The sequence below is a fragment of the Haemaphysalis longicornis genome, unplaced genomic scaffold (genome assembly GCF_048455015.1).
Source record: "Haemaphysalis longicornis isolate Haplotype H1 unplaced genomic scaffold, Haemaphysalis longicornis Haplotype H1 scaffold_2, whole genome shotgun sequence".
NCBI lineage: Eukaryota > Metazoa > Arthropoda > Arachnida > Ixodida > Ixodidae > Haemaphysalis > Haemaphysalis longicornis.
The window spans coordinates 35,592,574-35,619,597 of NW_027526295.1; the positions used below are offsets into that span (position 1 = coordinate 35,592,574).

Below are 27,024 nucleotides of genomic sequence, written 5' to 3' on the forward strand. Positions count from 1 at the left end.
CCGACCATAGTTGCCACCGGACAGACACTCGCGAGAAGATACCCCCAGCACAAGGTATAGTGGGGTGGTGATTGCGTTTTCCGACGGTCATCTTTGTGGCTGCTGTGGGTTTTGTAATAAAGAGTAACGCTGCCCGCCGTAGCTTTCATGAACATAACGAGTGTCCCTGCGTGAACGCTTACTGGAAGTATGCGGAGACCGTGAGATGCAGGCAGAGTTGAAACAGATTGGTAACGGCGACGCCTATGTACAAAGATCAAGCCACATCCTTTTCTTTAGGGTCCACATCAGCACCCCCAGGAAAATGGTAATGAAGAAGAGAAGAATAAAGCAGACGTGGCAGGACTAGTGCTGGAAAATTACTGTCACATGAATCCTAATAAGCGCTATTTCCTTGTTGCAATCAATCAGTTGACTGTATTGGTCAGATATCACATGTTTTGGAATCTTGTCTTCGCTCTCTTCCTTTCTGCACAGAGAGAGAGAGAGAGAGAGAAATAACATTTATTTGTCCAACATGGTTTTGAAGCAAAGGAGGCGGAGCCTCTTCACCCCCATCAGACGGCGGCCAGAAGTCCTTGGGCTCCGGCGGCGTCTTCGGCCATTTAGACAGCCCGGATCTATACGTCCGGGTCGGAGCTGCGCAGAACGGTCTCCCACTGCTCCGCGGTCTTAATTAATAACGAAGCACCTAATGAATCTTCTGCGGACATTCCCAAATAATACGGCCTACCCAGCAAACCACTGACATCTCCTAGACGTCCCACAAAAGTCTAAATGTCTATGTGCCAGCAAAATATCTAGTGGACATCCCAGGTACGTACAAGTTTTGATCAAAAATTTGGGATGTTAGGAATACGTTGCTGGTGCTTCCATTTTGGATGATATTTAGATATATTTTACCAACGTACCTAAGATGTTTCTCGTACAGCACGGACGTACCGATCAATAACCTATTTTAGACGTCTAATTAATTGTGACAACGCATACATTTCTATTACTAACTGCATGTCGCTGACCTGTCCTAACATTAAATAAGCGAGTTCACTTAGCCATGAGCACAACCTCTGCATGGAAGCATATAAGTGTGCAGGCAGTTTCGAATCAAACTCAAATCCGCTTCAATTTCTGGAAAAGTTTTGAGGACTACAAAAGCATGTAAGCGTAATGTAATACCTGGCTGCTGCCCCAGCATAATTAAGCCCAAGATACTTGCCTTATTCCAAAAGTGTGGATGGCACAAACCTATATCTTCGCAAATATAAAAATGAGTAAAAATGAACCAAAGTTGCATGGAAAATATCAGAAGGCATTACTTAGTCCACAAATATGGTTTTTATTTCATAAACCCTATGCCACATCTCAACAAGTTAACGGAGCGCATGGTCTCGATTGATGATTGATTGATTGTAGGGTTTAACGCGCCGACGCAACGCAGGCGATGAGGTGCGCCGTAGTGGAGGGCTCCGGATTAATTTTGACCACCTGGGGATCTTTAACGTGCGCCGAAATCTCGTACACACGGGCGTTTTTGCTTTTCGCCTCCATCAGAAAAGCGGCCGCCGCGGCCGGGAATCAAACCCGCGACCTCGTGCTCAGCAGCGCAACGCCTTAGCCACTGAGCCACCGCGGCGGGTAGCGCATGGTCTCAATGAAAAAACCCTCCAATGCAAACTCACGTTGTCGCCTATTAAAGCAGTGATGAAAAATTACTTAGATCAAGTACATTACAATTATTTCATGCATTAACTGTGTGCACTATAGGCTACAACACCACTTTGTATTGCATCTACACCGCAGCTGTAGACAAAAAAAAACAATTTTGGTTAATTGTGAGAGGGAACAAAGCGAAACTGCTTAGAATTTTATGTGCCATTAAAATGCTTATTACAAGAGTCCGAAATCAACAATATTCAACAGTGGGAGCTGTGCTGTGCTTCTACATATTGGTGCATTGGCATGTCACAGTGCCAGGAAATCACCGCAGACTCAAGTTGTTGGCTTACATTAACTGCACTTTGTGAATTAGGCATTTACTATATGGTGATCAGGTTAGAGTTGTTAATAGGACTCAAATCAAGCTAATTTCTATGAGAATTAAAGCACTTTCATGCTGAGATAATGCATTTTACATTCTGTGCTTAAAGTGTCAAACAAAGTTGGTAACTGCTCCTTCGACCTGCGGTAACGTCACCCACAACAGCAGGAGTGCTACCAAAAAAAATCACATGAGCACTGATATATTTGTTAAATCTCTCGTTTATTTCACTCTCAATTTCTTGGAGTGCCTAAGTGTAATATTGATGGGGCATTCAGTTGGTCACTTCTAGAGCTCCGGAAAGTTGAAGCCCATTCCCATTATGAAAGTTTGGTGCATATCCCTCAGATTATGAGCACTTTACGCAGAGTACACATGACCAATGAGTTTGAAGTGAGAGCACACCAAGATATATTGCTGCAGTGTGCTGAAATAAGCTGAGCTATTACAGTGGCCGTGCTGACTGTGCCACACCACCATAGTTACCTACTGCTCTAAGATTGGCCCGGCATATATGGTTGGGTGCAATGACCCCCCACTTGGATTGCGGGAACTTGCACGTTGACTGCTTCTGAACCTAAGAACTGGAGCAACTAACCAAATGCCCGTAAGTGGTTTTAGGTTTGTGATGAGTCTTCTGCAGACTTCAGGGTGTTTTTCTTTCTTGGTACTCGCCGAGTCCTACCTTTTTTCCTGAAAATGACGAGAAAAACAAGCATAATTTTTATGGAAGCACACTCTCAGGTTCCTTTTCATGCATGTTTTTTTTCACCGTGTTCATATGACTTGGCTTCTCGAAGACTCTTAATTAAGGTTTGGCTTCTCCAAGGATCTTAATTAAGGTCTGATATGTCTTGGCAACATCACATTGAATCATTGACTAAATCTCTGTCATCAACTGTGGGTGCTTTACCACGGTGTTGTCATTTTATGCCTGAGAAAGCAAAGCTAGAGATTTATCGCACATTATTTGTGTTACACTTGAATTATTGCAGTCTGGTCTGGGTACAGGTACACTAGAAAATATGCATACAATTTATCGCCCACAGAAAAGAGCAGATCGTTGCATCGCAAACCTACCGAACTTGCACACAACACAAGGATTCTTTCTTAAATATAGAATTATAGTAATTAATAGTGCAACAAACTTGTGCGATTTTTGACTGTGTCACATTCTTGGTTATTTAATCACAAACTACAGCATTTTATCAGAACATTTTCGCAACTAACAGTACAACACACTGACTCTCACACCCGCAGCTCTGACAAGTGGCTTATTCCTCACCACCGGGCTAACTACAATTTTTAATTACTAGCATACCGTTTGCCTTCTCCACTCAACATATTGGAAGACGGGAAAAGAAACATCAATGCACTCTCTCCGCGTCAAGTGCACGAATACTTTTTAAACCATTGACAGAAATGTTCCGGAATGCTCAGTGTGGTTTATGTTTGTTTTGATGCGTGAGTTTGCCAAAATGTCGTTTTCTTGTTTGTCAAAAAGAGTTGCTATATAAACTTCGAATATCACTATTACAAGGTCATATACTGTTGTATGAAGAAGTCTTTTAAAGAAACAATGGTGTGCCTATTTCTGTTACATACGCTTTAGAATCTCCAGTCTGTATTTTAGGAATTTACCCCTTTGCTGTGTATTTGTGAAGCCCTGCTGCTTTGTACGGGCCCCCAGGTCCGCTCAAGTGGTTACTGAGCCGCTTTTTGTCTGGGTGGCCCCCAACACACCCGCTGGAAATTTAATTCTGATTCTGAAAGATGTAAAAAAATATATGCGACATTTAAAACTTTTGTGGAAAAAATTAGGTGCATGGGACTCAAATGAGCCTTCTTTGATATGCAATTCTTTTGAAGCAAGAACCATTTTGAGACACAAGTGGAGCCTTATTTCCCACGAAATAAATGATGAGAACGCAATTTTTTTATGCCTTTTTGGCCTTTCTGTTTCTTGTGTGCCTGTTTTATGCAATTTGACACATCATTTATGTATCTTTCTCTTTTAACAAAGTTAAGTAAATAACGTTTCCTCCAGTGGACAGAAGCCAAAATCTATCTTTTTGTGCTACCATTCAGTAACGTGCAGCCTTTGGCGATTGCAGGGGCAATGAAAACTTTTCAGTGTAGTCAATGCAGGCAATACCAGTCACTAAATTTGTCCAAATACTCACAGCGCAGCACCCAAACTCATCAACTTTCCCACTTGAAAAAATATACAATAGCAAGGTTCCATGCAGGAAAAACTGTTCATCTGAAGAGAGTTACACAGGTACCACTCAACTACCACAGTCTGCTTATAATGCCCTAAGTGCTCTGACTGGCAGTGAGGAGCCTGTTTTGTGACTGCCAGGAACTGACTGAAGTTTGAGAGCAGTCTGCCGTTTTTAAAGATTCTCCCACTAGGTAATGATGACCAGCCTGCTCCCAAAGATTGCATCGCTGCCTCTATGACAGACATTATAGAAAATGTATTGTCGCGACTGCAAAGGAATGAGGAGGGACACATTCAAACGCTACAGCACCATAAACCCAAACTGGGGTCCCCGTTTATTCTTCACTTGTGGCCTGACACTGCAGTAGAAGCGGGTGGCCAGCACTCATCAGTGGCGGCTCAGTCCGCCAGCATCACCACAATATTGTCTGTGGATTACGTCAATGTGGATGCGAGTGCAGTGGAGAGTGGTGCACTAACGATTAAGGCCATCATTCCTCAAGTCAGAAGTGCGAAGCAAGTCACTCTCAGTGATGACAAGGAAGTGGAGAATGAAGTGCCAGTGCGGCTGCCCGCTCGGAAGTAAGGACCGAACTGAATATTGCTTGTTTCTTTATAACCTTTTAACGAGGTGAACAGAATTATTCTAATGCTCCTGCTTTTTAAAACAAAAGGACCTACAGGAGCAACAATCAGAGAATAGTGCATCAGCTGTCACTGCACAGCCAACCATTTACTGCTAGCTTGTCCCAGAACAACAGCTGTCATAAGATGGCATTTTGACATCCAGATATATGAAGTTCTACATTTTACTTCACGAGCAGGAAAGAAAACATATAGCTTGTATGGAGACCAGACAAAAGATGAACGCAAATACAACAAGGGAAAGGCACTTTCGAGTTCATTCTGCAACTGCCATGCTCACCTGAAATCAATGTACCAAATGTGTGTACTACAGCCTGTGCATTCGGTGTAACGACAGCTGTTAATGCACCCAGTTGACACTATTAACCAAAATACATGGCAGCATCACAGCTCCTCAAAAGGTAATTTTTCAGGTAGCAAAGTAAAATAGAGGCACAGCAATCTGCGAGGGCCACAATTTTATATTGGCAGAGAAGGGTTCACTGTTTATATATCACTGCACTGTTAACAGTTTCCTGACATGATTATTTTGCCCATTCATTTGAAATACAAAAATCGACAAATCACCGAACACCAGCTGCATCCACAGGAGGCATATAACTAGAGTGAACCTTGCAACACTTTTTTAAAACCGCACAACAGTCAGCACTCATTTTCTTACTGGCCGTTGTCACTGTAAGTGCACCGATTCAAAATGAGGACCACACAGCACAACGCTGAGTGTGCCGCAACAGTGCACGCCGCAGTAAAAATTATGCACATTGACTGCTGTAACTGCTAACATGCAATTGGAACACCAAAGTGACGGAGCATGATTACGAGGCTCTAGGCACAGCCCTACTATTATAATCACGCCGTGCTAGTTGTGATAAACATGTGGCTGCATTCTACATGAATTAAAACGATACTGGTATTACTGCAGACGGAAACCTTCCTTGTCACTCGATCTTCGTGGCAGAAAATGCTGCTTGCTAAGTCAGTTTGTTTTCAACAGGTGTAACTGAAGCTAAGCAGTTAAATGTAGTACCTGGTAAGGGCCAGAGTAGAGGACGCAAGACGAAAAAAAAAGGGAAACCCGCAGTGGTCGCCAACTCAATCAGCAACACAAACGTTTTTATTTTTGGTAGTACCTATCGCATTCCTCCCAGACAGAACGCTAAACACTACCACCAGAAAATGCAGAGTCCCAGAACTGCAGATGACGTCTAATCAGCTGGTCTCCCTCTTGCCTGGACGGCCCTTTACACATTTCACGTCGATTTCGTCTTTAATTTTTGATGTATATTTCCTCACAGTTGTGCGAGTGAAGCAATACACGCCGCAAAATGTTGCCTGTAAACGACACCCAAATAAACTTACCCACCTGGAAAATGATGACCGCCCATACCAGCGACTCGGTGTCAGATTGCTCGACTACTTCAGAGGACTTTTTCAAGCGCACACTTCTGCTACAACTTGGCCGGACCACTGGTAAAGCATCACACCGCCAACACGCACCACAAAATCCGCGTTTTGAACACCACATAGCAGCGTCTTCGGGCGTCATTTTTGTGCATTTTGACGTCAACTTCGGCAAACACGAACTCTTGGGCGGCCCCAGTAACGAGGCGCACGCACGCAAATATAATAAGGATTAGCTGCAGTAGTTAGCAGCAAATATTCACTCTTAATGAACTGTCCCACTAGAGGCACTACCACAAAGAAAGAAATCCTACTGCTATCGACGACCATCCTTCCGCGTCCACCATGGAGGAAGGAAAAGTTTTTTCTTCCTCCATGGCGTCCACGGCCAGCATGGCCGGCTACGCGGCTACGGCTCTTCAAAAAGAAGCCACCAGCTGCCATTGTAACAAAACTAATAAAATAAATGTATGGTTTTGATTTTGTCAAAATTTATTATTGCGGTTTATTTCAAGCAATTATACAGTTGAAATAACTATAGTTATGTATTAAGAACTTAATTTTTAGTTCCAGCTGGTACTAGCCGTTGTTGCTATGCAACTCTGGTTGCTATGCAGCTTAGTGTTATGACACATTCAAAACAATATGGCAAATTGTGTCCAGAAAGGCAAAAATTTATCATTTAACAATTTGTCGAAACAAAAACGCGTAATATAAAGCTAACAGTTCTACACTTTGCTGTAACCAGTTGGCAACATTGGCTTGCTTTTTTTTTGTTTGTTGTTGTACAGTTATCCCAAGATTTCGAAACTATAGTCATATCAGATATCAGTCATATTATCTTTATAACCCAGTCCCGTGGGCCGTGAGGGCTGGGAAAGTTCGGAGAAGGCTTTCATTCTGTTCCCGTGCTCTGTGGGATGGACGCCGCCGCCCGTGAGCCCTGGAAAGGACTGCCGTTCAAGAAAGTACGTGCGTAGTAGTGGTAGTAGTATATGTTGTGTCGTTGTGTGGTATTAGTTCTTTGTTGATCTGTGTCTGGCTTAGGCGAGGTGATAAGAAACGAGTGTGCACATTTCTTGGTGTTTTGAAGTCCACAGCAGTGCCTTTTTGTCAGTGTCAGTTGTGCCGTTATTTTTGAAATACGTTTTTGAATTTTCTCAGAGTGCATTTTTCTGTGTAATTGGTTTTCGTTCTCTGAAGGCGGCATCCCGTCATATGACAGCAATTATGCGCTCACGTTCGACTTAGCATCGTAGACGTCACAAGTTTTCAGCTCGAAAGACCAGTACGCGAAAAATTTCGCGCTCTTACATAAACGCACTTCTTAATTAATTCGTTGTCAGGCGTAGAGCGATCGGAGGAGCACGCATGCTGCCCTACTGGTGTCCTTAACCACCTTGTATTTTTATCTAAATGTAGCCTTTCTACATCTGCGTGTTTTACGTCATTGCATGGCGTTTTGAAGACTAGTGTGTGCGTGGCATGGATTACAAGTTGGCAGTTGCCTGTGCTCGTTTCTGAAATGCCCATCAGTGTTCTCATTCTGTAATTTCTACAATTTTTTTTAGCCATTTAGCTGGCATGTCAGCGGTGCCGCGCACGTTTGCGGTAGATTTCAAAACATGCCGAAGGTTACTTCAAAGCAGCATGTTCGCAAAAAGGCACTCCGCGAAGTTCACGACCTTCTTGCCACTTTAGGGTCCAGTCAACAAGATTCTGGATTAATTAGCCACCCCGGAAGGTCTGACAGCTCACAGCCCACCTTGAGCCAGAGCAGCTCTACGTTTTTATCAAATGAACAGCCAGTGACTGTTGAAAGTTGTGCTCATGGAAGCCGTGATGGCGAATCGGATCCTAGTGCTAATCTCGGTGGTTGGGGGAGTCCAGATGACTCCCAAAGTTTTGCCGAGCAAGCGCTTCAAGGAATCGGCCCAATCACTGATGAGTGGACAGATGAGTGGATTTCGGTGGATTCCGATGATGAGTCAGGTGATTTAAGGTGTTCTGGGGATGTTGGTGATTCAGACAGCCAACCCACTAGCTTTGCCAGCAGTCTAGCAGAATGGGCTGTAACTCATAACATCACCCACAAGTCTCTCTCGTCACTTTTAGTACTCTTAAAAGCGCACGAGTGTTTTGTTGAACTACCAAAGGATGCTCGTAGCCTTTTAAAGACTCCACGCATGGCAGCAAAGAGAGCAGGCATTGTGTTATTGAAGCCTGGATCTTATTGCCACTACGGCCTCAAAGAAGGACTGGAGCGGGTCATTTTGAACTCGCAGCAGTGCCCCGAACCGATCGCAGTTAGCTTTAACATTGATGGTCTTCCGCTGTCCAAGAGCACTAATACAGTCCTTTGGCCGATTCAGTGCCTTGTTCATGGCTGTGTTGGCAGTTGTTTACCAAATCCGTTTGTTGTAGGGGCATTTGTTGGGGCTTCGAAGCCAGACTCAGCGAATGACTATTTGAGGCCTTTTGTCGAGGAGTTGAAAGATGTCATCAACAACGGTTTGCCCATCTCTGGTAAGGCAGTGCGCATTGAACTGCGGCACATCATATGCGATGCTCCAGCCCGTGCTTTTGCGTTTAGCGTCAAAGGGCATACAAGCTACAATGGTTGCCCCAAGTGCACAGCAGAGGCTGATCGTGGTGACAAGGTGCACTTCACCACGACAGCAGGCCATCCCCGGACTGACCAGTCTTTGCGTGCTCAGACAGACATGGAACACCACAAAGGGACGTCTGTTCTGACTGAATTGCCGATCGACCTTGTGCGCTGCGCACCTCTTGATCCGATGCACCTGGTGTACCTTGGCGTGACCAGGAAGCTTGTAAACCTCTGGCTAGCTGCAGGCGGGATCGGGGGGGCTGTACGTGACTCCATCTCAGAGCACCACTGCTCATTGCAGAAGCACGTGCCAGATGAGTTTGTGCGGAAGCCAAGGTCGCTGAAAGAGAAGGACAGGTGGAAAGCCACAGAGTTTCGGCTTCTTCTTCATTACACTGGACCAGTAGTTCTTCAGTGCATACCAGGAAGGATGTACTTGAACTTTCTAACTCTGCATGCAGCAGTGTCTATTCTAAGCAACAGGTCCTTATGTGAGATGTATTCAGACTATGCAAATCGCCTTCTAGCACACTTTGTGAAGGAATTTGCTGATCTGTATGGAGGAACAACTGTGTCCTACAATGTGCACTGTCTTCTGCATCTTGCAGCAGACGCGGAACAACATGGCACCCTGGACAGTTTTTCTGCATTTCCTTTTGAGAACAATATGCAGGCCATAAAAAAGCTAATCCGCAAACCAGGGTGCCCCCTTAGCCAGATCTACAACAGGATGGCAGAGAAAAATCTTCACGTGAAGGCCTCTGGTGGGAGCTGCAGGGAAAGCTACACTCTGTTGGGCAGCCATGAGGCAGGAGGCCTTCCATTGCAGTGTGTACCACCCGAGTACAGTGAACTTAGGTTTCAAAGTTTTGCGTTGAGCATAAAGCAAGGCAACAACTGCTGCAAAGTCAACGAAGACATTGTTATGATTAACAGCTTTGCTCACAGAAAGGAAGATGGCCTCCCATGCATTGTAGGCCGGCAGTTCAAGGAATTGGAACCGCTCTATGAACATCCTTTTGACTCAACGAGACTTGGTATTGCTGTTGTGGGAAAGCTGTCCTCCACAAAGTGTTGGTTGATAGAAGCTGTTACGAAGTTGGTTATTTTTCCGTACAAGCAAAAATTTGTGGTGATTCCCATGTTACATACAAGCTGAAGCTGTCTGTGAATGTGCTAGCTTGTCTAAGAGGACAAAACTGCAATTTGTAGTCATGTAGCTGCATTACCGTATTTGCTCAATTATAAATCAATATTTTTGGATAAAACCAGCGCAGACGAAGACGAAGGAAGTGCAACACAAGTGCAACTTCGGAAGTGCAACTTCATCTTCGTCTGAGTTCGCGCTGGTTTTATCCAAGAATGCCTTTCCAACTAGCCCAGCTTGCAACCCTCCTGCAGTATAAATCAGTAGTTTCAAGCAGAAAGTGGTATGCACAAGTCGGTCAACTTTGATTTACAGTCAAACGTGCCGAGTACACATTAAAACCAGAATAGCATGCAGTTGCCACCTCCTAGATGCTTCACGAAAAGTAGTGTGTAGCCAATAGTATCTACAGTTTTAGCCAAACAAAGTGCATGTCACCAGCTGCCATTTTGATTATGCTCATGCAGTGTTTTATTTTGGGTTAATTTTCAATAGAAGTTTGCCTGCTTGGCACCACTATGTACCAATATCATGATGGGGCTGCGTTTAAAGCAAAGTTTTGCTGGCAGGCACAAGCTCACTGAGGCTCTCAACAAGGGAACGACTCAGCATTGATGAAACATCTGCATTGGGGTTGGGGGAGGCGTGGGGGTCTTGATACAATTAGTTGTGGGGTTTAACGTGTCGAAGGTACACTTGGGCAGTGGGGCACACAATAGCAGATGGCTCCGGACTAATTTTGACCACCTGGGGATCTTTAACGTGCACCGAAATATCATACACACGGAAGTTTTTGCTTTTCACCTCCATCAGAAAAGTGGCGGCCGAGAATCGAACCCACGTCCTCGTGCTCAGCAGCACAAGCACAGAAATCTTAATGCATGGGCGTTGGTCACTCTTCACCTCCATCCAGAAAGCGGCCACCGTGGCTGGGATCGAACGCAAGTCTTTGGGCTCTGCAGCATAATGACTTAGCCACTGGGCCACTATGGCAAGTGGTTCTTGAGACAAGCTTAAAATGGAATCCAGCAAAGCTCTGTTGCAGCCTCAGTCAACAAGCACCACATTGGAAATGCACTTGAGGGCACCGAATATTGCATGACTTTTATGAGGGGGGCAGCTATGTGCAGTCATAATGAATCCGGCAAATGAAGATGATGTGGACTTATCCTGAGCAGATTCATAGCTAATAATGGTTGTTTCAGTTTCGGGGCTACTATCATCCTTGCCTTGTTTGGCCGGCCTACATTCAAAAAATGTTCGTCCCTGTGAGTTAAAATAGTTGGCCTAGAGTCTGTGCCAGCCGAGATTTGAGTAAATACGGTAAGTGTGCGTGCTTGTTTATGGTGTTCTACACAGAAACTTCAAAATAGGTAATTTATTTCACAAGCTGCATGCTGGCATGGTCGATGTTCCTTTGCAGGCAGTTTTTTACACATTTTAACAGTAATCAATAGTGACAAAAAAAGTTTGTGAAAGTATTATGGTGCCCATGCTGTTAGGTAATACAATGCTGTTAGGTGCCTACACAAATGTCCATCAGCCTGCTTGTTTGTTTATGTTGTGGTTTTATCACTACAACGTGCTAAACGGGCCTGTATCCAACTCTTCCATTTATGTGTCTGGTGTAAGCAAATTCAGTTCCTTGAATCGGTTGGCTAGTTTGTATTTGGTGCATTGGAGTGGTGTGTGGAAGTGCAGCAAGAGGAGTAAATGTCTGCCATGAACATCTGTGACTCTGAAGTGGGGAACTTTTGAGGACACTTTAGTACCAGTGTATGGGCCCATTATTTTATGCTTGTGGGAACTTTGTGCTCCACGTCACATTTTAATTGACATGTGAAGAACTCCTGTGGATAAGAAGCCCATTTTGTGCCTGAGCTGACACTGCACAGTGGCTGGACAAGCATTACCCATACGGGAGCACTTAATTATCAGCCTTTTGCCTGCACTGTTGCTTAATTTTTGTAATGTGCACAGGTCACTGTGTCTTCCCGCAGTACTTTTATGCCAAGTCTGGAAGCATGTGCACTTTTGAATTTGGCATGAAAGGGCTACGCAGACAAAACACAAGTTTAGTTTATTTGAAAGATTGCATCGTTACAATCATAATATCAGCAGCACCTTTAACGCACACTTCACTAAATAAGCTATATAATTAGAAAAAGTGGAAATGGTCATTTCCTGCAACAGAACCTATGGTGTCATATGCCAAGCTGTGCGATTGGCTGAGGCCAGCAAAAGCAGACGCAAACGCAAAGTAGGCAGGGCATATAGGCTTGCCGAATGAGCTGTTTGCGCTGAAATCTGAGAATGGTGAGGTAGCCCACCACTTTGGAGCTGTCTTTCGCAACACTGGTTGATTGGCGTTAGCGACATTGTCTTACGTGACGCTGTTTGTCGAGCATACCTTATGTTTCACGAAGCAATTACTTTCTACCATAACAAAAACATTGTCAGGTGCAAACGTGGTTAAAAATGAAGCAATGGCGGACAATGGTCCGTGGCTCGACGGTAAGCAAGGCTCCAGAACCTAACGACGCACTGCAAGGTCACTAGAATACCCGCCGCTCGACCTCATAGTGACATCACGAAAACACACGATTTGGTGGGAGAATCAAAATATTAACCTAATTGATTCATTTCTCAGTGAATACGGCATCATTTGCTGCTGGACAAGCACTATAAAGCACGAAATCTTTCCAATAAAACAAACTTGCATTTTGTCGGCATGGCCCCTTTAAAGAGTGCTAGTTGTTCTGGCAGCCACTCTGTTAAACGGGTGGCTCACCTGTTTTCTCTCATGTGCATGACATGACCAGTCCATGCCCATTTACTTCATTTAATTAGAGTTTGAATTTTTTCCACTTGTGTTTGTTGCCCAATCCACGCAGCTCTTTCTTGATTCCTAAGCATTACCCCTAGCATTATTTTTTCCATAGCCCGTGGGGCTCATTTATGTTTCCTTTCGAGTCACTTAGACTCCAATTTTCTGCTCCATACGTGATTTTTGGAAGAACGTGTTGATAATATTTTAGCTTTTTGAGTGACAGCTAGGAATCTTACGACACAGGATATCAGAACTTCTACCAAAAGCAGCCCCCTTCATGTTTATTCTGGCGGTAATTGTTTTTCACGATTGGGGTCAGCACTTATGACTTGCCCAAAAAAGACGTAAACATTTACTGTTTTGAAGATTTCATGCCTGAATTAAGGGGAGACGAAAGTCTTGAAATTAACTTTTTTAATAATAGGTCTGTGATAATGAAACTCACTGTGTATATGTGTTTTGTTTTCCTCATTTAAAATATGTAATTAGTTTTCATGTAGCATAATTATTTTTTCAGTTAAAAAAACACTGGAGCCTAATTAAGTAATTTCTTACGGGTCGTTCAGGGGCTTTTTATTCAATTTTTTTTATATAAATGGTATGGATGTGTAGCTTAAGACCTGCCATGCATGCTGATGCTATTTGTATTCCTGTAAAGTTAGTTGACTGGATAGAATTAGTCTAAGTATGCCAAGTACAGTTTTCAAAAAACTTAATGAGCTCACGTACATTTATTTGAGGCACATTGAGCCAATTAAAATAGCATCAGCATGCAGTTCCTTTCATCCCGAATTCAACGGTATACCCTTCGAAAAAAACAACATGAAAACCTTTTTAAGGCGAGGCACATATGCAGAAAAAAAAAGGAAGCTGAGAAAATCGTACTTGAAGTTTTACTGCAAGTAACGTTTTATTTATTGAGCATGTGAAAAATAGAAATGCTTTAGAATGTAGCTTTCTTTTCGCTCAACACGAGCATACCAAGTTTGCTGAAATTATATGAAATCCTCTGTACACAGATGGCACTTGGTAGAAAAACTGAGCAAAAGCAAAGCCCGAACGTTGCTTCAATTTTTACGCTGTTGGCAGCGCGCCGTCTCTTTAGCGACTAAGGCTGAGGTGCCTATCGTGCACCACAGCTGTAAACGCTTATTTTGTTATGTCACCGATCCAATCATTGCAATGAATTTGGCTCCAGGGCGATTTGCATCGCGCGAAACGAGTTGCAACGAAGGGGCTAGTAACGGCATGCATGCCGTTACCAGTGGCGTGCATGCGCTTGGCGAGGTGGGATAACCGCGTTTTCGATTTAATCTACTCGCACATCACGTCACCCTCGCACGTTGTGCACAGTACGAGCATTTATCATTCTCAAATCGCTCATATCTGTATGGTAACTTGCCGGCGAAGAAGCGCGCGCCGGATGCGGGCCGTCCCGCCGCGGCATCGTTGATCACAGAATGAACACACTTCCTTTGCGCCGGCGGCTAGCGGCATCCTCCAATTTAACATTCATTTTCTTTCCATGTGCTGCTGATCTAAAGATAGACGCACCTTAGCGCACCCTCAGCCCGCAGATACCTACCTCCATCTCGGCGCCGTTCTCGCGATAAGCCGTCGTCAGGCACGCAGAAAAGCGCATTCCAGGCGCTTTTAATACTGCTCGTTCTTCCTTTCGGTTATCGATAGACATATTTATTTGTTTTTACGTCGTGCCGCGGTGCGGGGCTTTTGCCGGTCCTTGCATAGACGAGTTCATGAGCCGTTGCACCTGTTGCACTGTGATGAGTGTGCCGAGCAGATTGCGCCCTGCGGCCACGTGCAGTCAGTAGCCGATTGGGTGGCGCGACCGTCTCTTTTCTACCCCGGTTGTACTCGCAACCAACGAACGAAACGAAGCGGTCCTGGCGGGGAATTGAAAACGAAAAGACTCGCTCCGAATGAGGCCACGATGGACGGCGAATCGGAGAAAAATGCTATTTTCGCGTCGAATCCTGGCCGATTTTAGCGGTCGTCGGCGCTATAAATTGATATTATGGCTCAAATACGTACTCCAGGGTATTGGCTGACCGGAAGAAAAATAGCTCTACATTCCGAAAATGGCGATTTTGAAAAATCCATTTTTGGGCCAAATTTTGCTTTGATACATATAACCTTTGACTTTTTTTATCCAGCAACCATGGCTTGACAATGTACACACTCCAAAATGATAAAAATGAATGGCATAGCAAACTTCAATTACTTTGGCATGAAGTGTATTCTGCAAATCAAGGAGCCTTAATTAGTGACACTTCACCCGCGGCATCTGCATTAATGGTGGCACTTCTGGTTATCTGTATCGATAAAACCTGGCTTGAATCCAGCCACAGGCAAGCATCAGAACCTTTTTTTAGACAAGTCATGGTGATCATGCATGCTCACCTTGCAAAACTGTAGGTGAAGCCAGTCTAATCTGTCGTGGCTGTTAGCGGGCACAGAGCCTTGAAACTACGCAATAAGATTTTTCAGGCTTTCTTAGGGTGCCTCCATATCCTGCTGATTGCTGTGCTGCCATGCGGGCAAATATTTCCTGGGTGATGCTGAAACAGCTACTTATAGAAATGGTGGCAACAGCTTTCAATTTGGGCACCCCATCTGCTAATTGAGAACGTGTATGTGTGTTCAGTCTGTCCGCACCATATTCGGTGCCAAGTGAGCAAAACCTTCATTGTTTTTTGGGTTTGTCATTGAGGGATAACATTCAGATGCATTGCTGTCTCCACCATTATGTTCTCTTGGTGTGCACACTGTGTGTTTGGATGCTGATACAATTCTTTATTTGTGAATATTAAAAAGGTAATTGGTTACAGGTAGTCGACACCCTCCGTTGGTTGGGAAATGCAGACACCACAAACATGTAGAGTTGCAAACAAGGCACTACAGTAAAATGAAATTAGAAAAAGCTAAAATATTGGGCATAAAAAGAATGTTCCAAGAGCTCATTCAAGTGCACCACAGTAGCAAAGAAAACGATTTTTAATGGTGGAAACAAGGAGTACAGCTCTGATTTACTTGATGAGCGTCCAGCGCCTAGATCTGGGCAAGGCCTGATACATTGTTTTGTCCCCAGCAAAGCTGCTGTTATGTCGCAATTAAAAGAATTTACTTCGTTTCACTGTTCTGTTGCCCAACAAAACCTAGTAGGGACTATAACGTGCAGGTACAAAACCTTTTGCTACTTATAATTCCTATTTTTGATGCTATAAGATCAATGCATGCCATTGCAGTTATGCATGCTTGCAATGAATGAAGAGTGCAGTTGTAGATTGGGGAAAGCATCATTAACTGCACTAGTGGGCAAGACAAAAGTTGTACTACATAAGCTTCATAACCCGACAGAGTTGCAGTTTCTTTCTTTTTCGTTTGCCCAAAATAGTGATGCAGCAGCTAAGGCATGATGCTTCTGAGCATCAGTTGTTGGTCACTACTGCTATTTTTTTGGTGAAGCAACAACAAAGAAATAATGTTTGTACAAAATTTTTGACCCGTAGTTGGTCAAAATTAATCATAATCACTCTTCAGAACACATCCAACAGGCCAGCTAGACATACTTTAGGCAACCGTAAACAAAACTGATTAATTCACCTCACTGTCTTTGCTTGTACAATGAAGACACAAAAAAAAAGCAACACCGCATGCTGGTCTTTATGCATTGTCACACAACTTGCCTGCTCTGCCGTTCTGTTGCATCAGGGCAACTTTCCAACTAATCTAAAATGCTGGGACCTTTTTTTGGCTAGTACGGTAGGCATCATCTATCAGTCATGTGAGTGTGGTGCTGTGTTGATAGAGGAAGGAAGAAGTATGCAGTACATGGTGCTGCATGGATGGTGTATATAAAGCTTGTGGATAATAATGGGATACAATGAAGCTCTTGCTCACTGTATGCATTCCCTCTTTGCACTTACCGTGGACTGATTTGCAAACTAATGCCACTATATGAGCCAAAGCAAGAGCTGCTTCGGTGGTTTCCACAATCCCTCAGGATAGGCTCCCATGGCGGTGGGGTAATTGGCTGAAAATGGCAGCACACTGAGAGAGCTAGTGAAATCCGGTATATGTAGTGCAGTAAAAAATGTCTCTAATGAAACATTGGTGATAATGAAAGAAGAATTCGATAACATTCGATTCGGTTGTTAATTTTGCAGCATTCTTCTTTTAGTGTCATATGAATAATTCTGCAATTTTTTTACTGTGGTGGTATACCAGCTCACCCAATATAGTGTACAAAAAAATTGAGAGCCAATGCTTCATGACCACCCTTCTGGGATAAGGAAGTAGGAGGAGTAGAAATACATATAAATGTGGCAGAGGAGAAGAGATACCTAGACAAACAAATTGTACCATAGCTTCTGAACAGCTGCCCATGAAGGAGTAGCGGATGCAAAGGTACAATGATGAAAAGGTACATGGAAGGATGTTTTGTGGTATCACAGCCTTTTAACAGCTAGGGGTAGTAAATGGATAGGCGTTCTCCTCAGCACAAAAGTAGAATAACCTGGTCGGCCTATGCTTAGGGAAGAAGTGGTTACTAAACTGCAACAAGTAGCAATTGGGCATCCTCTGACAGCAGGTTTCACCTCTAGATACAGAAGTAGGACAGTGATACCATAGACACGCACGTATTAGTTTTAAGGTGAGATTGAGTAGAGAGCCCTTCAGTATTATGCGTCAATATCCTGCACCAACCTGCCGTGGTGGCTCAGTGGCTAAGGTGTTGCACTGCTGAGCACGAGAGCGCGGGTTCTATTACCGGCTGCGGTGTCCGCTTTTCTGATGGAGGCGAAAAGCAAAAACGCTCATGTGTACAAGATTTTGGAGCACGTTAAAGATCCCCAGGTGGTCAAAATTAATCCGGAGCCCTCCACTACGGTGCGCCTCATCGCCTGCGCTGCGTGGGCGCGTTAAACTCTACAATCAATCAACATTATGCACTGCTTCATAAGCATTGTTGATGTAACTATATTGAAGTGGGAGCATGCGGTTGTATCAAATTAAACACTAAAATTTGTTCATGTTTTACAGATGAAGTACCACATCGTCGAGTTTGTGGATGAGCAGACAGTCGAGGTGGTGCCCGACAAATGGCTTACCTCAAACAAGAAGTGCTTTTGGCCACCGGGCCCTGGCAACAAATCGGCGTTTGCCAGGAAGGGCCGCTCGCCAGCAAAGGGCTGGAAGAGGTTTAATGCTGCTATTAAGGGCACATACAGTAAGTCTTAAACTGCAATAAACATTGTTATAATGAAGTCATATTGCTTAAATGACCACTCTGTTGAAATATATCTTCAGTCTCAGTACAGTAAATATATTTATTCAGGTTGTCACCGTTGTCTCACCGAGCTTGCTTACCAACGTGTGTCGGGCTGTTCTTTGCTCCAGCTAACTACGATGATGCCCGGAGGAAGCTGGAGGTGGCCCAGTTTACGTCCGATCTAGAGAGCGAGGACACCGAGATACGAAAGGTAATAAACAGTGAATGGCCTATTATAGCCTATTATTGCAGCCACTTGAAGGAACATTAGACATAGATGGAAGAACTAGAGAGTGCTAACCAAGCTGAATTATGTAAACTGGCAGTTGATATGGTACTAGAATGAAGAATATCTTGCATGTATGGAGTAGCTTGTGTGGTTTTGTGACTCTAAATACAACCCCACCTTGTGCGTTGCCTGTTCTAGACATCAAGGCCTGCTCGGTATGAAAGTGGAGCCCCTCAAACTGTGCCACCTCCGCCACCTCCACCTCCTCCGAGCTTCCCAGCAGCAGGCACCTCTTCTGCCACAGCAGGCACCTCTTCTGCCACAGCAGGCACCTCTTTTGCCACAGCCAGTAAATATGGAGCTAAGTGCACAACACTCCACACACATTACCCTCATTCATTTTCTTTCAGGCATTCAACGCTTAACACAAGAAAGCAGTGAAGGTAGTAAAAATTTGATTTTTTTCATGTGGTGTATGCAACTAAAACCCTTTCTGTCCCTCGCAGATGGGTCATCCACTGCAGTTTCCGAGCAAAGCTCAGAGATAGGTGAGCTTGCATTGATACAATATGAGCCAACCTTACTTTATTCCAGCAGTCTCATTAGAATAGACACTTAAAACAATTAAACCAATTTTGAAGTGCTTTGAGGAGAACCTTGAAACAGTGCTAGTGATTGTTGAAGCGATAACCTTAAGTTTCCTATTCTGCAGCTACACAGCCAGTTTTTAAACTGAAGGTGATGGGACGTGCGTTGATGCATATGGAAACCGCGCAGCTGGGCGGCACTTCAGTGTAGACCCAGTGCTTGTACGCTACGTGCGAAAACAGGAGGTTTTTGGGCAGTGAACAGGGATCGCCGTGTTTCATGGGCCCAAAAAAGGGAACATTCCCAGAGTGGGAAGAGAAGTTTTTAAGTGTCGTGATCTTACCGAAAACAGTCCGGTGTGGGCTGACAACGGATGTGAAGCCACAAGCGACTTCAGTGAGGAGGACAGCATGGCGTGTAGGGGCCCACTAGCATGATGGGAATAAAAAAGAAATTTTATTGCATAATCAAGGGATCGCCGTGTTTCATGGGCCCAAAGAAGGGAACATTCCCAGAGTGGGAAGAGAAGTTTTTAAGTGTCGTGATCTTACCGAAAACAGTCCGGTGTGGGCTGACAACGGATGTGAAGCCACAAGCGACTTCAGTGAGGAGGACAGCTGCATGGCGAGTAGGGGCCCACAGCATGATGGGAATAAAAAAGAAATTTTATTGCATAATCACCTATGGGTTTTTACCAAAATGGTAAGGCTCTGAACAGGGCTTCTCTTAGAAACTTTATTGTATGAAATTTAAACCTTTCGAAATCTGTTGCAATTTTTTCGCAATAGACTCACCACCCCAAATTCATGCCGAATTTATGGGAATAAAGTGGGTTCATTGCGCTAGTAAATATGGCAGCTGTAGTTCTGGTTCCTAGCATTCGTTTCATGAGGTGTGATTCGCATATACAGGGTCACAAAAGTGGCAGTGTTGCTTATTGCGATGGGCTGGTGTTGTGTCAGAACAATCTGCACAGTTTGCAGTGGGGTTCATTGCGCAGGCCGATGATGTACCTCCATCAGATGCAACAGCATGCATGGTTACGTTGTAGTTGTAACTCTCGTAATCCCACCATTTTTACTGCTGTAAAAATGGTATGCTCTAAATATGAAGTCGAAATAGCTTGTTCTGCGAGATTATAATTTTTGTTCTATTCGCGCTTAGTTTTGTCAGTCTCGGCCACCGCTCAAGGGGACCTTAATGCGCCTTAGCTCTAGTGCGACAAAGTAGTAGTTGAGCTGCATGCATTGTGTTTTCTATTACATAAATTATTTGAGCAAAGTACGTTACCTCGGGTGGGACTTATCTCAGCGAAGCAATCTTTTCAGTGAACCAATTATTGATTCCTCAGCCCCACCTTGGTTGGCTGTGGTTGGGTGCGATTTGTATGCAGCATACTCGTAGCAGCTTGAAGGAATTATCTATATTGAGCTTTTCACCTTTTTTAGCAGTCATAAACTGCACTCACTTGTCCCTTTTATTATATTCAGAGGCAGCCATAGCGCTTTTCACTTGACCTGAAAAAAAAATGCTTGGTGTAATAAGGAGTGCTATCATTTGGCCTTTCATATTTTATTCCTCTGATTTCAGTGTTCGACGCCAGTGCAGAAATGACAGACACTGGTGCTGATCGTGATGAAGAAGAAGGTAATAGCAGCTAATACACAAACCTGGCAAACATAATTGTTTTGGGGGAAATGTCACAATGGAGGTATTTATAGTTACAGGACGGGGAACTACACTGGCAGCCTTGAGTAAGTGCAGTCGTTTCTTTCTTGTCTTGAGCATCCATCATCTCATCTTTCAGCACTCCCTCGTCATCTCTTATGGCCAGCCTCCAAAGCCAATTTCCGTGTTCATCTTGTTTGATTGCCATTGCATGGATGCAGCCAATCCGTCACTATATTCCCCCCCCCCTCCCCCCAACATGTGTCAGATGACAATGGGCACTACTAGATTTTCTCTTGTGTACTGTATACGTGTTATCTCGAGCTCCAGATTTTGTAATTAGTACCAAACAGTGTTGTATAGATGACATTACCCTATAGACACAGCATTTTATTTTTAGAAAATTCACCATATAAAAGATGCCTGTTCATAACAGTTTTGTGTAGTGGGTGCAGTGAAAGTGCTCTGCTGAAGAGGCCTATGTAATTGCCATTCCTAAGTGTTCACAGTATAGGGCAGCTTGATTGCTTTTGCAGGTGAACGGCTATGGGTGTCGTGGTCTGTTTTGCATGCTGACACTTGCAGAGAAAATTCCAAAGGCATCTATGGCCCGGTGAACGGGGAAGCAAAAATGAAATTTGCTGTAATTCGATGCTTTTAAACAAACTTTTCACTAGAGCACAAGCTCCATTCTTGCACCGAAAGTGGGCAGTGAATATGCACACAGTTGCACCGCACGAGAAAACACTCTGTACAGGCAAGGCAAAAATTACAGTGAACTTTGATGAAACGATGTCCTCTTTGTTTCATTTTGTGATGGCCCATGCACTTGCTCTTCACCTATCCCCCTGTGCGCCCAACCCTTTGGAACAAACGAGCAATGGGACACTCATTCCACAACCACATGCACTGGTTTGGCCTTCACTGAGTGTATGTCAGATTGGCTCAGTGAGGCCTTTTTGGATTGGTATACCTAGCAAAATGGAGCTTTAGCCGTGAAACATGCCAAAGTAAAGTGGCTTAGGTAATTATAATTATAATAGGTTTGTTCTCACAAGCACTAGACTTTACCAACTGCTGGGGATCTGTAAAGGTATAGACCCTTGAAGTTTGTCACATACAATTAGTCTGAAATCATATGAAATGGATCTGATAAAGTGTCGTAGAAGGATCAAAGTGCCTGCGGATTTTGGCACAAAAGTAATTATCTAATATGTCTTAGGTAATGACTGTGTATGAGGCTCAACTTCACATGTGCTTTAAGCCTTTCTCAATTGGGACATGCAGTCATAGTTTTGGGTAATGTACCCGTAAGGTTGAGCTGTTGTGACTTTTTTTTTCCTTTTTTCCCTCTGTCAGATTGCTCCCGGTGATACTAATTAATTGGGCATGTAAGTTGCACAATAGCGCACAGTGGGTAATTTGGGGTAAAAAGGCTGCCACTTTTCTTGGGAATATATTGAATATATGAACAATGCCTGAAACAGTACGTTGGAGGGCCAGCTTGAATATGTATTAGTCCAAGAAAAATCGAGTTGCAGCAGAAATGGGAATTCATTTTGTTCGCTTTCCAAAAATATATATGAGTGCTGCTACATTACGTGCACCATCTTGCCAGAGTTGCTGCAATGCGTAACGCTGCTAATGTGTGCTGCATTATGCAGCAAAGTTTGGATGTATAGCTGTCCCTGGCATTATTTGTGGATAAACATTTACTCGATTAAGGGGTTGGTCAGTGCGAACAGTATTGTGAGGCCAGCACTACTGCCAGTGCAGTCATACAGATGTGCCTTGTTTACAGGCTGAAAGTAAATACAGTCTTGACATCTTAATCTCTCAAATAAAGCCCCAATTTAATAATTTACTAACCCACAAATTGAAGTGCTACTGTAGGATGTATTCTAAAAAATCGGGCTTTTGCAGGTGCAGAACGGCGCAGGTCTCTGAGCCCCAAAAAGTTGAAGAGAAAGCTGTTGTCGCCAGAGGGTACGTAAAAAATGTAAAAGCACATTCATGTATAAGGAGCAAATGTCCTTCAAGATACAAATGTTGTGAGTATCATGTTTAAACATATCACTAAACACTCAATGTTTTTTTAGTACAAGAGTGGTGTCCCATTTCATCGGTTATTCTGTTGGACTGTTAGTTAATACCCTAGTGGCTTCTGGCCCCCTCATTTCCTTGATAGCTACCACTTGCTTTGACTTTAAGTGAGTGGTTTGAATTTTTAATGACTACTCAGAAGTCTATATTCAATCAAGAAAACTTTTTGCGGGCAAATATTCTTTTCGTTGTGATGTGTTAGTACGTCTTTAGGCACATTCTATGTGAAAACATCCCGTTAATGTGGGTAGTACTGTGTGACACCTTTGCTCACATTGCTGAATGGCCATGGGCTTCTTTTTTACTTCTAGTTCACAAAAAGTTATTTTTGAAGCTTAGTATTAGTCACAAGGGAGCAGTATCACTGGATATGCAGTGATACTGCTTCCTTGTGACTTTATGATGCAGTCAAAATGTTTTGAAATGGACTTGGCAGAAATGACTAGCAGTGACATTGTGAGGCATAGTTTATTGCCGCTGTTACAGTCAAGCCACAAAAATGCTCTTTCCAAAGCTGAAGGAATCCTGATGTCTGATTTTGCTGCTATTTTGAAGTTTCTGCTTAGTCGGTACCCTGGTGGTATTCATTTCTCTTGTAATGGTTGGGCTGCCTGTGAGCTCTGCCAAATAGTTTAGTATTGACTACAGTCTACGGCCCGTTACAACGGACTCCCTTAATCCGGGAAAAGAGTCCGCTGTAGCCAAAGTATGCAGTATTTGACGGGGCAAGTGGGGGGGGGGGGTCTATATTATATGAGCGCAAAAGTGGCTACTTTAACCGATATTGCATATGCATAGTACAGACACTGTTCTTTCTACACGCCTGCAGCACCTCTGCACAGTGTTCGTGCGAGGGCAAAGAATCATCTAAACACCATTCCCAAAGCTTAGCACCGGCACTTGGCCTAGCGCATGCGGTCAAGTGTGTAAAAACACATGGTAAGCTGAGCCAATAACGCAAGAATTTAACTAGGAGCAATTATGAACCAGATATAAAAATCAGTCTGATGAAATATAAGTCTGAAATAGTATGATGAAAAACAGCTGGGAAATGAAAAGTTAGACCGGTTGGACTGGGCACAACCACTGGCAGATATGGGAACCAACGCCCTACTTGAGGCATTTCTTAACTTTTTCACCGAACGGAACAGGAACGATGCATGCATGTGAATAATATAGACTGAACCTCACTAAACTCGAGTTCTTTATTACATAAAAAGACTGTGAAGAGGGCAGACTCGACTACGGGCGCACCAATTTGTGTATTCGATAGCGCTGTTGTTCGATCTCACTGGAGTCGCGTTTATCGGCAGTGGCCTTGTTCTGGTCAAGTGGACCGTCTGCTTAGACAAGCCTGTACTTCTGGCGATGTACTTCTGGCGATGCCAGCTACCCTAGCCACTCAGGCCGTCAGTCGCACAAAAAAAAATGGTCACTGGCACAGGCTGAGCTTGGCGGCGGCAATGACCCATTCTGCATTGACAGTGTTGTCAGATGTAATTTTCTCACCAAAATACACAAAGGGAAAGGATATCGGGAACCAGCACTGTGAAAGTGCACTATTAACATTCCATCAAAAGAATTTTCGTCCGAAATTTAATCCATTGTAGCCAATAATCTGGTCCGTTATGGGTGGAGTAGATTCAATTAAGAATGCATGGGGACCTAATAAGCAACAGAAATGGTCTGTTGTAACTGAATTCCGTGTTTGCCGGATCTGCAGTAAGAGCGTAGATTGTATTTTCTTTGCACAGCCTTGCTCAGCAGCAACTTGCCATCGCAGTATTGGTGCGCGTCCTTTTCCTTATGTTGTGATCAGAAATAGGGCTTTGATAGCAATGTTGTGCGTGATTCGAGGGGACAAAGTGATGGTGGATTGCGAATTTTATGGCAGGTAAAAGTGAAAAGTTCAAATAAAATTGTCTGGAAAATATGAACAATGGATGGTTGAACCATGCCGTTTATCCAGTAACCTTTGTTTGCCGGTTAAATTCCGTTTCAGGTTTAGCTTGATAAAAAAATACTGGTTCAAATGCTGGTTGGCTTGTGGAAAAAATACCAGGTTGTGGTTCTTGTTTCGGTTTACATTTTGGCTGGGCACTCTGATGCACATTACATTTCTCATGTGTGAGTGTGCGAATATTATAAATGTAATGGAAAGAGAACAAAATGGCATGTCAGGTCTGCTGTGTAGTAGGGACCAAACTAGTTTGAGCTTAACTTTTTTAGAAGCTTTGATATTTTTCTTTAATTTTTCTGTTAACTGCATATGCATGTTGCAAAATGGTTCTCGGCCGCACATTGTACTTTTTTTCCCAGAATTCCAGTACCAAGTGCTGACCAGGCTGACCTTGCTACGCATGGTGCAACAGCAGCACGGGGAGCTGCTTATGTCGCTCACAGAGAGGATGTCTAGAAGACACCAGCCTTCAAAGGAACCAGCAATGCCCAGATCCCCTTTCAGGGACTACGAGTCCCTGAAGAGGTTTGACACCACTCTGACTGGGCCAAAAAAGGAAGCTTTGGTAAGAAATAGCAATTCTGCAGTTTTTATAGCTCATTTAATATAGTAAAGTTGGTAAATGAGCACTTCGGTTTGGTGCATTGGTTTATTCAATATAAATTTCACATGTACCACAAACAAGCAAAATGAGCTTATATTCCAATGGTGAGCACTCCTTCATAGCAGCTTTAATGTTTAGAATGACTTTTTCTTGCCTTCATTAGCTGCCAGCTTGAATCAGTGTCATGCTATTTGCAAGAACAGGGCTTGCACCTTTTAAAAGATTGCTCAACCGTGTAAGCTTGTGGGGGTGGGGAGAGAAAAACGCGCAAAAAGCTTCCATTCACACTAAAAAAAAACAGCAGTTGCATGGTACTATATTGGCTGCAACCTTCATCTTCATAATCATGTAATTGCCCCTGTGGTCCCCTGGTATTTCTTAGGGGGCTATTAAAACAGTTTCCTACTAGTTATGTGCCAGAGATCATTGCCACCAAAGTCCTAGCCTGTGCAGTACAGTGTCTGGATCCTTTGTGCAGACTACAGTACTGGGGGACAACTTTCTGTGCCAATGGAAAGGAGGCTACAGGGGAGAGCAAACTTCTTTGTGTTACTGCGCCAATGTATTGACTGATAAATTGGTTTTGAGTTCAGTTCTGGCATAACAGATATGCATTTGCTACAGATCATTTCCTTGTATGAGATCCGTAGTTGAATGCACTGAACCACGCTCACTGATGCAGGCATATTGGCATCTCCTCCCCTACACCCCATTTGTTTCTCAATACAAGCCAATGCTTTTACTGGAGAACTCGGAGCTACTTAATCATTTACTGTACGGATGGTAGCGTCCAGCTCTGTACCATCAATGAGTTAACTTGAATTATATGTAGTTTTGAAGGCATTCTCTGATATGTTAACTCTTCTGGGGCTGAAACTGGGCAGTACCACAGACATGCAACGTGCTTGAATAGTACAGGCATGGTATAACGAAAGAGCAGCACGCACCCACTATGGCACGAAGTAAAATCTCATTTGGATTGTGTTGAGTGCGTTGAAGGTGAAACTGTCATACCGCTGCACTCTTGTCATTACACAACTTCAAGTGGTCTTCCAGTTGCCAAACGAAGCCGTTTTCAAGACCTTCGTCTTGAGACATGCGACCGTAGGCTCACTTACGCCAGCTTACGCCAGGCTCATTCGGCTAACCGAATGAAATGCGGAAATGATGGAGAGTCCCAGTTGCGTCAGTGTCACTTGGGCCCACATTTTGCAGGCCACTTGCTTCGTTTGTTTTGACAGCTTATTGTTCTCAAGTAAATTCAGTGGGGTGAAGAAAGTTTCGAGCTGCTGTATGGGAAGAAAGCTGCTGTCAAAAAGAACACTGTTTTTTTTCTCCTGACCAGAACCTATGCGACGCCAGTGGCAAGCACGGCAAACAAGAAGCCCAAAAATCTACATCACTCTACATCACTCTACATCATCTACTCTATCACTTTATTGGCAATATCTATTGAAGGCTAAAAAATAAGCACTGTTTTTAAATTGCTTAGATTATGCCCACCAACATATTTTTGTTGGACTGCGTCCAGCTGCGCAGCAAAACAGTGTCGTTCGGCTCTGTAGTTGTTACTGCATTGCACAGAAATTTGTCCACGAGTTGAGGGTTATAAAGCCCTGCTCCCCTCAGGCAGGAGCAGTTGAGATAGTTCTGTGCAGCTTGCTTCGTTTCTGCCTGTGAAAA

General features: G+C 43.7%; 1 protein-coding gene across 1 annotated transcript in view; it reads left to right on the forward strand.

The window, feature by feature from the left end:
• The first annotated feature begins 6,283 nt into the window (after nt 1-6,283).
• Nucleotides 6,284-27,024, forward strand: part of LOC144167907 (uncharacterized) — a 32,237-nt gene continuing 11,496 nt past the window's right edge. The window contains exons 1-9 of the mRNA XM_077697040.1: nt 6,284-7,276; nt 17,961-18,147; nt 18,318-18,400; nt 18,617-18,767; nt 18,829-18,861; nt 18,925-18,966; nt 20,597-20,653; nt 22,598-22,660; nt 25,097-25,302. Of these exons, the coding sequence (XP_077553166.1) occupies nt 7,229-7,276; nt 17,961-18,147; nt 18,318-18,400; nt 18,617-18,767; nt 18,829-18,861; nt 18,925-18,966; nt 20,597-20,653; nt 22,598-22,660; nt 25,097-25,302 (870 nt within the window). The 5' untranslated portion in view covers nt 6,284-7,228. The remainder of the gene's footprint in view (nt 7,277-17,960; nt 18,148-18,317; nt 18,401-18,616; nt 18,768-18,828; nt 18,862-18,924; nt 18,967-20,596; nt 20,654-22,597; nt 22,661-25,096; nt 25,303-27,024) is intronic.